At 49.4% G+C, this 12432-nt stretch overlaps 1 protein-coding gene across 1 annotated transcript; it reads right to left on the bottom strand.

Annotated features, from left to right (window-relative positions):
- Positions 1-2420: 2420 nt before the first annotated feature.
- Positions 2421-7610, bottom strand: LOC114502882 (keratin, type I cuticular Ha3-I). The gene is made up of 7 exons (XM_028520136.2): positions 7260-7610; positions 6148-6230; positions 5499-5655; positions 4116-4277; positions 3906-4031; positions 3513-3733; positions 2421-3314 (listed from the first exon to the last, which is right to left on the bottom strand). Exons 1-7 carry the CDS (start codon positions 7605-7607, stop codon positions 3197-3199), a joined length of 1215 nt encoding a protein of 404 aa, XP_028375937.1. The 5' UTR covers positions 7608-7610; the 3' UTR covers positions 2421-3196.
- Between the last annotated feature and the right edge of the window lie 4822 nt (positions 7611-12432).

A 12432-nucleotide genomic window follows, 5' to 3' on the forward strand; every position in this document is an offset into this window, starting at 1 on the left:
ATCTCCACCCATCCACTCCCAGCACAGGGCACTGGTCTTGCACATTACCTGCGTGATCCCAAAATCTTCAGGCCATGAGTTCAAAGAGGCCTCTGGCCGGTAGTGCCTGAGTGCATGGGCAGAAACAGATGCCCATGGTGGACACACGTGCCCATCGTCCCACCTCAACAAAGCCCCACAAATAATATTCCAAGGAAAACAGAGATGATAAACATGAGTGTCATTCACCAAATATTTCTGCCTTTCAGAAATATGACAGGAATGTGCTTCTCCACATCCTTTGAAGCTAGGCATGACCAAGGGACTTGCTTGGCTTAATAACATGTGAGCGAAGCTTTATGAGTCACTGCAGAAGTCGCCCCCTCCCAAGCAGACCTGTGGCGGGGGAGCTAGACTTGGAGGCAGCCTGGGTTCTCGAGTAAGTAGGATGGCGGGAGCCTCCTAATGGCCTCTGCAGGACTCGGAGCACGAGCAAGGCAGGAACTCCTGTGGCTAAGATTTGGGAAGTTCGGGAGTCAATGGTTACTGTGGTAGCTGTAATGTAGCGTGTCCTGACTGACACAAGGAATGACTCAGTCATTCGTGACTGATCACGCAAGGCAACAAGGCACTGTGAGTGAGAGCCAGTCATAAACGGGCCGCAAAGACTTCAGATACTGAGTTATCAAACACAAGTTACAATACAGTGCGTTGCCATCGTTTAAGGAATAAAAGGCAAGCTGGGAACTATCTACAAGGGTGGGCTCTGTGCAAACGCGGGTCTGGCCGCCTGTCGCTTTGAAAGCCAGCACTCCAGAGGCAGGCGCTGCTGTAAAGGAAATGGTTTTATTCGGGCGCCAGCAGCCTGGAAGATGGGGGTCTCTGGTCCCAAAGCCCATCCCAGCAGCTCCGGCGTCCTGACTTCTGGCAGTCAGGGTGGTTCCTCGGTTAAGCAGGAGCCACAACTGCTGACGTCTACAGAACACTTACAAGGAGCCTTTTAATACGTGAATCTTCTGTGAGCTTGTTGGTACAGCCTCTTCTGTAATTACCACCTGATTAGTCCTTTATGTTTATTTCAGCCACTGTTACCATGAGAAATACAGCTGACGACAGAAAGTCAGCCCTGTTTAGAGCCCCTAGAATGTCGTGGATGCTGGGAAATAGAGAAGCGAATGCCTGATGTTTCCACTGGGTTCCTGCCCGAGGTGAAGACAAACCAGAGGCCCCGGAGAAAGCCCTTGTTCTTGTTGCTACTGCTGCTTAGCGAACACTCCAAATATGGTGCTATAAATCAACCAACATTTTATTACGCTGATAGATCCTGTGGGTCAGGAGCTCTGGAAAGGCATGGTGGGCGGGCTGGCGTCTGCTCTGTGATGTCTGGGGCGTCACCTGGAAAGGCGTGAAGGCTGCTTGGGCTTCCTCATGGCTCGGTATCTGGGTCTCAAGCATCCCAGGGGGACCAGGGAGAAGCCGCTTTTTCTTTTATGAACGACCCTCAGAAGTCACATAGTGTCTCTTCCTCTGCAGTCACTTCCTCTGCAGTGGCCCGGACTTGAATGGAGAGTGTCCACAGGGAGACTGGCTCTTGTAAGAAGGGCATGGGGGATAAGAGAGAATGTTGCACAGTCTCTCTCTCTCCCAGGCAGTCCTTTCCCTAATCCACGGGATGCCAACAGCCTACAGTCATCGTCCTCTGCCTCTTCCCTCTCCTTTCTCCCCAGCAGCAAAACCAAGGTGTGCCTGGTGTCAGCCGTTTCCTGAGGCTTATTAATAACCCTCTACCTGAGCCCTACATTATATTCTTACTGTCTGTTTTGCTTTTCTCTCCTCCCCTCCCTCCCTCCTTCCCTCCCTCCCTCCTATAGCAAGAAGGTTGCAGGAAGAAGGAGAGGAGCCTTCTGAGCTGACCCCGAAGGCAAATTTCACTCAACACCTACAGGTTCACTGAAGCCAGGGAAGTGTGAGAACCAGAAAAGATGGCCCGTGTTGAATGCACACTCATCGCCACTCTGGTCTCCTGTCCCCAGGAAAAGCTTCCCGGGCCTGTGTAGTATGCTTGGAACGCAGAGGTCACCACGAACTTGATCACCTGCCATCTTGGCGCTCTCCCTCCATGTACGAGGGTTCTCCAGAGAAACAGAACCAATAGAAGAGAATATATATATATATATATGTAATTTATTATATATAATGAGATTTATTATGGAAATAGGTATATATAAAAAATGATATTTTCATGGAAATTTTGGTTCATCTGAATATGGAGGCTAAGAAGCCCCACGACCTGCGAGCCAGAGACCAGGAAGGCTGGTGGTGTGATTCAGCCTGAGTCTGAAACCAGAGACCCAGGAGTACGACGTCTGAGGGCAGGAAGGTCATTGTTGGCCGAATATATTTTCCCCAGGTCTTTCTGGGTCACAGTGTTTCATGTTGCTGAGAGACACAGCCGCTCTCTCAGGACTCACTTCCTCCTGTGGTTGACCAGTGTCTCTGGTTCCCTCACCTGTGCCCTCGGAAGACCTTGTCAGGAAACGTGCGCAGGTGCTCTCCTGATTTGCCCGTCCTTCCCCACCACCTCCTTCCCAGACGTGAAGCCCATGTCTGTCAATGGTGGGTGACGCCCGGTGGAGACTTCTCCTTTAGGAGAAGCCACAGACCATATATTGGGGCAAATGACCCCTTCATCTGATGGAAGAACACTGCCTACCTTTTTTATTTATATAAGACACCCAATTTTGGAATTAATGAACAAAAAGGACAATTATCACTTTTGTGCCAGAAAAAGATTTTATTAAGAGGTCGACAAGGGATCTTCTATTGCATCTCCAAAGACCAAAAGAGTGACAAGCACTATTTCTTCCAATTATATTTAGTTTCCTAGGATGCCCGTGAGCAAGGTCACATTTCATCACATCTAGATAAGTACCTGCTAAAGCATAGCACACTATGCAGATGTGTCACTGGGACAATAGATACTACTTGATCCCGTTATAGATTGCTCTGTATTTTTCAGAAGACAGAGACAATGAGTAGACTCTGCTGTCTCTTATAGTAAAGAAGCAAGCCAGGAAATTGAGCAGAAGCCTAGAGGTGACCCGGGAGCTGGTGCCGATAGAAGTTTCTTTCTTGATCCAAACCGGTTACTGTTGGAGATGTTTGGGTGAAGTTAGGGTGTGACTTCGGGGCCCTTGCGCTCCTGCCATCGATGCCTCTAGCACACAAAGGTATTGCAAGGCCCACAGCGAGGGAGTGGGGCACAAGGACTGGAGACACAGGGTCCAATGGGCTTGTCACAGGCATTGGTTGTGGCACATGGGTTGCAGGGGAGCCTGAAGACAAAACCATTGGGGCAAGTTAGGGTAAAAGGAGCTGAAGAACTGGGAAGATGCTAAACATACTCGGTTTATATCTTCCTTGGCCACCATCCAAAAGCTGGACTTCATAAATTCACTTCCATCGAGAAGACTCCTCACCCCCACGCCACCCTCACGTGCCCTCAAGGAAAGCATCACTAGCTTTACACTCACTTGCAGTCCTCGCTCTCCAGCAGGCCCCGGTACGTGTTGATCTCGCACTCCAGCCGCGCCCGCACGTCCAGCAGCACCTGGTACTCCTGGTTCTGCCGCTCCAGGTCACTCCTGATCTCCGCCAGCTGGGACTCCACGTTGGTGATCATGCACTGCACCTGGGACAGCTGGGCACTGTAGCGGGCCTCCGTCTCTGTCAGCGTGTTCTCCAGCGAGTCCCTCTGTGGGGGGACACAAGCAATGTCACAGAGCTGCTCCCTTAACACGTCCCTCCACGGGGTTCCATGCAAGTCACAGCTTCAAGAGTTCAGGAGACTGTGACCCAAAAGGCCTACCAGTGACTCTGATTCCCCGACCTCACACTTGTCACCAGGAGGTGTGGCCAGTACCCACCAGGTTGTGCTGGGCCTGCAGCTCGATCTCCAGGGCGTTGACCGTGCGTCTCAGCTCGATGATCTCCGCCTGGCAGGTCTGCAACTGCTCTGAGCTGGACACCACCTGCTTGTTCAGCTCCTGGGTCTGAGACACCAAAGGTAAGACACAGGATCACACTCTGCCTTGAGGGTCCCAAGGTCCTGAGTGGCCCTGTGCTGAGGCACCCACCTGGTTGGTGAACCATTCCTCCACATCCCTGCGGTTGGTCTCCACCAGGGCCTCGTACTGACACCTGGTCTCATTGAGCACGCGGTTCAGGTCCACAGTGGGGGCAGCGTCCACCTCCACATTGAGGCGGTCCCCAATCTGGCAACGCAGGGTGTTGACTTCCTGGTGGAAAGTTTAAAATATTTAACAGTATTTATTAAGTTTTAAAGATTTGAACATTTAAAATATCACAAAGGATCTCGATCCTCTCCTCTAAGAATGCAATTCAACTTGTGATCACTTGTATGCTTTCAACAACTCAGTTCCCTCTGATCTCCTCATTAATTGGGTTTTATATTCATGATAATTTGTGTATTCCACTCTACAAAGTGCTTTCAAGTCCATGACCTCCTTCCACCCTCATATTCAGGGTACCACTCCCCATTTGGGGAGGTGAGATGGAATGGACCCCGATTTGCACTGTGGACCCCAAACACCAAGTTCGGTGTTTTGCTGGTATACCAGATAGCCTCTTACATTAGGTTCTTAGCCATGGGTAATAAATAAAAAGGATAGAGTCTGGCTAAAGAGGAATATAAAAAAAAATGCTTACTTCAAAATCTGCCATGCCAGCATAGGATAGCATAACTGGTGATCTGTTGATTCCACCAGTATAGATTTTGCCAGAGGAAATAAGTGTCTGTTCATTTCCCTGCTAATCTCCTCCCAGAGCCAACACCATGTGATGCTTGGGCTTCGGTGGATGTCAGACAGATTTGAACTGGGCCTCATCTCTCCCTCTTCCTTTGCGCCTGTAAGCCCCAGTTTCTTCCTCTGTAGAATGAGAACTACCTCTGGAGTTGTAAAGCACTGAGCACAGCGTTGGGTTCACACTATGCACTGGATTCATAGTAACTACCACCATTTACATTGTTAGGGAGTTTAAGGTTTGCGTATCAGTCTTCTTCATCGTGCAGCCATGCACTGGTGCTGAGCCTTTTTTTTTTTTTTTCCAGTTTCCTTCAGGCAATTCTGATTGGCAGAAAGAGCTCAGAATGAAGGAAGAGAGGGGTGTTGTTGCCAGCTTGGCCCTCCTGCCAAGTGGAGAGGCCCGGTCCTGGCCTCTCCAGTAGGCAGAAGGAGAATTTGGTAAAAGGCCCCTTCAGCCCACGGGCACCGACCTGGGGGCAGAGGAGGCTGCTGAGTGGCTGTATGTCCTTCCCTCTCATTCCTGCCTCTGGCTCCCAAACCCCAATCTGCTATCAGGGGTTTTTAGCTATTACTCATTCCTTTTGTTTGGAGGACACCTTCCCCGGCTAGCTGAGCCTCTCCTGCACTTGCTGCCCGTGGGGTTGGAAACAGGCCTCGGCAAGTTCGATGCCGCTGCTCCTGGGGGAACTTTACCTCCTCGTGGTTCTGCTTGAGGCAGAGCAGCTCCTCCCTCAGGGACTCCACCTGGGCCTCCAGGTCAGACCTGCACAGGGTCAGCTCGTCCAGGATCCTGCGCAGGCTGTTGATGTCCGACTCCACCAGCTGCCGCAGACCCAGCTCCGTCTCGTACCTGTGACACGTACAGGAGCGTCAGAGACCGGCCTGGCCCCATATTCCGGTTTGGTTTGCCAGACAACCGGGAGTTGGGGCTTGTCTGTTTCACAGCCTTCTACTTCATTTAGGCTTCTAACACCAAGAAGTAGCCTTTGCAGAAAAATGCACTGGTAACTATTTTTAACAAATAAAGAGCTGGTGGGCTTAAGGGGATAAAAGCCCCCCAAAATGGTGACATTTCCAAAACGAATTCATCTCCCAAATTCTCCTGGTTGAATTCTGTGCATCGGAGGGCATCTGGGGAGCAGACTTCTGCACCAGAGGGGCATGTCATGCCACAGGGGAGCAGGAGGAAGAGGCTGATCTGGAGAAGAGTCTGAGCTCTGGGAAGCCTCAGAGATCTCGGGGGAAACCTCCAGGGCAGGGTTTTGTCGGCGTTTGTCAGTGTGAGGGCAGGCGAAGGGGACAGAGAGCAGAGAAGGAAGGCAGCACTCCACAGGCCACTCACTTGGTCCTGAAGTCATCCGCGGCCAGCTTGGCGTTGTCAATCTGCACCACCAGCCGGGCGTTCTCAGACTTGCTGCACAGGATCTGGAAGACCCAAAACGTTCCAGAGTGAGCTTGGCTGTGTCTCGACAGCAGCCATCCCTACGAATTCACGTATGTGGGAGGCACAGAATGACAACAAAATCGCAGTGGATCTTATGTAAAATTATTAAATACTATGTACGTGCTCAATAAATATTTAAGAAATTAAATTTGAAAAGAACACCACAATATAAGGAAAGTATCAGTAGATAAATCATCCTTCTTTTTCTTTCCTAATAAGCAATCCTGAAAAGCTGATAATAAGTAGCCTTTATTTTTTAAAATGTACTATATATCTGGCATGGTTCTAAGAGCTGAGGACATAAAGAAGAGTAAGCACCAGATCACTAGATCTTACCCTCAAGAGACTTCCGATCCAGTGGGGAAGGTCAATGCGTAAACTAGCAGTTGGGGGGCGGGGCCCTGGGGGGGACTGGGTCATGGAAGCAGCCACACCCTTCCGGCCACCCAGGATGGCTTTGCACTATGTCCCGGTAGTCAGTTTTCACTCTTTCTGGCTTTAGTCAGCTGTCTTCTGACCTCACTGGGCAGGGCTCGCCAGGAAAAGCCCAGAGCACCCAGAGCAGGACAGCGAAGTCGAGGAGATGGGGTGCCCACAGGAGGACAGCAACCAGAGGTGAGAGCGGTCCCAAGTGCAGATGAAAGAAGGGAAAAGGGTTCAGTCTTTACAAACAGCCCCGCTTCCTCAGCTTCCCTCTTGGGTTCCGTCTTTTCTCTCACCCCAGGGTAATGATTCCAGAGCTTGGCAAAGGCACAGAAGCACTCAGAGGCAGCTTTTAATTACAGCTTACTTATGCAAAGTGCTGCTACCACCATATGCAAATACTCATACTAACACTATGCAAATACTCAGACCTAACAGTCCTGGGCCTAGAATAACACGGGCCCTCAAGAAAACAAAATGGAAAAGCTGGGCTTGAACCCCTGTGTTTCAATCACTCTTAGAGCTCATCTTCTTTCTGAGTCGTATCTCAGATTCCCTCCCTACAACTTTCCACCCGGGCAGCTCACCTTCTGCTGCAGCTCCTCGATGGTCCGGAAGTAGGACTGGTAGCTGGGGCACATCAGCGGCTCCTGCTGCTGGCAGCGCTCCTGGATGCGGCACTCCAGCTCCGCGTTCTCCCGCTCCAGCTGCCGCACCTTCTCCAGGTAGCTGGCCAGGCGTTCGTTCAGGAACTGCATGGTCTCCTTCTCGCTGCCATTGAAGGAGCCCTCGCAGAACCAGCCGCAGTTGCCCACGTTGGCGGGGATGTTGCAGGCCCCGGGCAGGGGGATGTTGTGGCAGCTGGGGGCCACGCAGGGCCGGGAGGGGCAGCCAGTGCGGCAGCTCAGGTTAGACAGGCAGCAGTTGTACGGCATGGTGCTGGGAGGGAGCGAGGCGCCGGGCTGAAGACGGAGTCCCAGTTCTCCAAGGAGAAGCGTGTGGGTCTCCTTGCCCTGGGAGCCTTTATACCCTCCCCGCTGAGGGTGTGGACGTGGCAGCCAGCCCTTTCATTCTCACTTACTTGGTGACTGTCAAAAGCCCTTCCTCTCGGTTTGTCATGTTTCCTCAGAAGAGTCCCTCACCTCATAAAAGTCTTTACTCGGGCTTCTCCCTCGCTCAGCACTCCTCTTCCACGCGGCGTGTCAGTGAGGCAAGCGCTTCGCACTGTGGCTTCAAAGGGCTGGCCTCGCGAACGCCCTGGCCTTTATTGGCGGGGTGCGGCGGCCCAGGGACACTACTGTTCCTTTGCTTCCAGCTTCACAGCCCTGACTCCTTGGCAAGCCTCTGGCTCCTCTTGCTAAGAGAGCAAAACTTAGCTGCGACCTGTGTGTGTTGGGCTAGGTCAGATTTGCAGATGCCAGATTCCAAATTCGTGGTTCTCAGAACGAGAACGAGATCCCTCTGGAGCCGTTCAAACAGCCCGGTTCCCAATGGCCCTGTTGCCTGAGACGGCGGGCACCATCCACAGCCACGATAATGTCCATGTTCCAGATACCAGACATTTGCTAAGGTCCTAGTTCGTACTGGGAGGGCACTGTGAGGAGTGGAGGGTGAGACCAGGGCCACAGTCAGAAGGAGCTGGCCTTTGCTGAGCACCTGCACAGGCCCAGTGGTGCTGCACACTGTTCAGAAACATGATCTCATTCACTCCTCACCGTGACCCTTTAAGGTTAAATGATGTTGTTCCCATTCCACAGATGCGCAAACCATGACCTGGAGGGTGGGAGTTAATGTGTTGAGAAGCCAGGGTGCCAGCACGGATCTCTGTTCCTTCCATCATACTGTGCCGTGTAAATAAGTGGATTACCTCCTTCCCTGACTTCTTCAGACCTCAGTAGGTTGGGAGGTTCTGCATCAGAGGGACTGGGAGAAGCTCAATAGGGACAGTGGGAGCCAGGGAGTGACAGATGAGGGTGGAGGAGAAGCAGGTTCTCTCCATCCTCCCCTGCTGCTCCGTAGATACCTCCTTCCTTTCCTGACTTCGGACAGATCCTCTCTTCCTCCTCTCCAGACTCACAGCTCACCTTGAACATGGCATTGTCAGGACTCATGTGGCCACCTGTCTCTGTAGCTGAGTTTTCTGAAGACATGAAGGACCTTTACATCCCTTTGATTTTAGGCTTTGTTTTAAGGGCAGTGGGGAGCCATGGAAGGATCTAGGTAGAGCAGTGATGTAATTTCGTTCTAGGTGAGCTGCATTTGAGGGAACAGGGAAATGTTCAGCTGGTCCTTTGGAACTGACTAGAATTGATGACAGATGTAATCCCAGTGCAGATGCGAGTGTCGGAGCAATGAGTCAAGGGCAGAGCACAATGAGAAGATCAACGAGGGGCCGAGGGCCAAACTTTGGGAAGTTCCTCAACCAGAGAGCAGGACATGGAAAAAGTGCCAGGGAGAAAGGGAGAAATGGTGAGAGAAAATGAAGAGAGCCAGTTCTTGGCAAGATGGAAGGTCGAGGAGGAGAGAGCTTCAAAGTGGAGGTGAAGGTCAAAACTGTCAAGTGCGGCCAAGGGACTCCGTAAGATCAGAACCACGGAGAGGGTCTTGGGCACGTTGACTGGCAAGTTGCCAGGACTCTTCCTGGGTCTCACACTGTACACAGCACCTGTGCTCTTAAAATAGCACCCACATTGAACTTGGTGAACTGAGACTTTGAATGCCCTGAGCTGAGATGCTGATTGCTAGAGAAGTCCTGCCACAGTCAGTTTGTACGCCTGATTATGGAGCTCCTGAGCTTTGCTCTCACAATTCAGACTCTCTTACAATAATTAGCATGTTTTACCGAGTTTGAGATGTCAGGCTTCTTTGGATCTGACGATTCCTAATAATTGGTGATGTAGGAACAGTTAATTACCCAAGAAGCAGAAGCACTCAGAACTGTTTGTGCCGCCTGTAACTTCTGTTTTGTTGCAAGGCATAGCATGAAATGTATTTCATATCCTCAAGAGGGGTGTTGAGGGAAGAATTTAGTTGTGTGCCTCGATACAGCACCCAGGGAAAGGAGGGGCTCCTTCCTGGCGCCCTAGCGGGGGACAGAGCATGACCCAGATAAAGGTGCCCACAGGGGAGTCCGAGCCCCTCGGCTTCAGCCGCAGGTCAAAGGCCAGACTGCTTTGCATTTGGCTCCTCCTTTCCTCCCTCCCGCCTCTTAAAGGAGAGCTGAAATGACAAGATTATCAAAAGAGAGAAAGTCCTGCAACAAGAGCGATGGCAGTGATCTTAATGATTATCTCATCCAACACTCTCATTTTACAGATGGGGAAACTGAGGCTCAGAATGGCGAAATGGCTTGCTTAGAGTCTTATAGAATCCAAATCTTCTGTCCCTGCCCCCACATTCCCAGTCCTCATCACCATGCTGCAGAAATGTTAAATAACTTCACAACCATTCTGATCTGCTATTACCTGGGGACAGAAATTAAAAGCAGCGGAGAAAAAAAAGAAAATTTTGTTATCCATAGGTGTGCTTTGTTGAAGAAGAAAAAAGGGTGAATGAGGAAATGAGAGAATTCAGCAATACTGAAGTACTTTGTTGCCTCTCTGATTGCAATGATTATTTCTATATTGATGACACAGTTACATCCCAACAGCTTGAAGCAACTTGTGTACAATTATGTCCCATTAGATAGAGAAGCTTCTCCTACCAGCTGGAGAAACTTAGCATCACAACTGTTCAAATGATAGTGACCCTTCTCAAGAGCCATACATTTACCCAAAATAAGGTATGCAAGTAGTCATAACAAAATTAAAAGTAATATGATTTTAACAATGAGGACAACTGAGAGATAAAAAAGAACCCCACGACAGTGATGACACTGGGTGCTCCTAAACGATAGGATTATGAGTGCTTGCTTTTTCTTCTCTACACTTTTTTGTCTTCTCCAAATCTTTTGAAAACATATGTATTACTTCAGCACACGCATACCAAAGAAGACATAAAATTGATGTTAAAAATTCCAACAGGAAATTCTTACAAGCCTTCTTGAAAGAAATAAGGAGCTGTAAAGGACCCGGGCAAGGCTCCTATTCCAACATCATTGTTACACTGCACTAGCACTTGTTATTCTGGAAATAAGGAGTCTGTCGTGATTAGCATCAACACCCTTGGGGTAACTGGTGAGTTTGCAGATTGCAAGAGGGAGCTGTTCGGAAGTGGTGAGGGGAAACTATGAGATCCAGTGACCTCTAGCTCATGAGTGGACCACTGTGTAGGACTGAGCTTCTGGTGAGGAAAGGAGAATGCCCAGAGCAGCAAGCCTCAGAGAAATGTCCTCCCAATCTACTGTCAGCCCACAGCCCAAGATGGCCGGGTATGAGGGCCACCTCACTGAGCGCTATCCATAGAATGGGTTTCTCACACAAATATCTGATGATAAAGTTTCCTTTTGGCAAGCAGTGTCTGAGTCCCATGAAGTTTAGAATCTCAGAATGTTGGTGCTACCAAGAACCTAGGCAGGCAGCTCACCCAACTCTTCCATTTTGCAAATAGAGAAATGTTGACCCAGAGGTGGAAGAAACTGGCCAAAGCACACACGGAGAGTTTGCAGTTCGTGGGAGAGTCTAAGGGGAGAAGTAGGTCAGACTGGAGGACCGAGGGGCAGGAGACGAGGCCTTTGGTCTTTGTGAGAGAGTTGGAACTTGGACCACAGGAAAAAGCCACATCTCCCCAAAACTGCCCACTAATGAAAAGACAAACTAAAAAAAAAAAGTTTATGTTCATTGTTACAGGAAGATTTTTTTTAAATAGAAAAGGCTCTATGCAGCAGAAAGAAAGAAGGAGCTCCTACCCTTTGCAACAGCTTGGATGGAGCTGGAAAGCATTATGCTAAGCGAAATAAGCCAGGCAGTGAAAGACAAATACCATATGATCTCACCTTTATCAGGAACCTAAACAACAAAACAAAGAAACAAGCAAAATATAACCAAAGACACTGAAATAGAGGACAGGCTGACAGTGACCACAGGGGAGAAAGGAGGGAATTTCAGGGGACAATGGGAAGGGTTTACAGGAACAAATTTAAAGGACACGTGGACAAAACCTAGGGGGAGGGTGGTAATGGGAAGGAAGTGGGGAGGGTTGGGTGGGTGGGCTGGATTGGGAGTAAAAGGGAGAAAACTGTACTTGAACAATGATTAAAATAAAATTAAAAAAGGAAAAGAAAAGGCTGAACTGTCTTACTGGGTTCTAATTTAAAACATTATGCTATATTTTCAAAAACCCATCACAAAATGCCACACATTGTATGATTCCATTCACAGGCGATGTCCAGAGTAGGCAAATCTGTAGGGACAGAAGGGGTTGCCCAGTCCTGGGGCCGAGGGGTGATGAGATGTTCTAAAACTGTGGTAAAGGTGACATGATTTTATCAACATATTTAAAATCACCAAACTATATACTTCATATGGGTGAATTTTATGGCATATGAATTTTATATTATGATACGAATTATACTTCAATAAAGCTATTTTTCAAATGATTCAGAAGGAGAAAACAGAATAGGACAGAAGCAATATTCAAAAAAGACAATGGCTGAGGATTTCGCCCAGGCACTGAGACGCATGAGTTGGTTCCAGCAGCACCTCAGTCCTAAGAAGGAAAACAAAGACCCACCTCTAGACATAATTCGGTGAAGCGACACAACACTGGAAGCAAAGGGATGATCTTAGAAACAGAGATTAAAAAGAGAAGGCTTATCAACAA

Source organism: Phyllostomus discolor, chromosome 8, assembly GCF_004126475.2.
Source record: "Phyllostomus discolor isolate MPI-MPIP mPhyDis1 chromosome 8, mPhyDis1.pri.v3, whole genome shotgun sequence".
In the NCBI taxonomy this organism is placed as follows: domain Eukaryota; kingdom Metazoa; phylum Chordata; class Mammalia; order Chiroptera; family Phyllostomidae; genus Phyllostomus; species Phyllostomus discolor.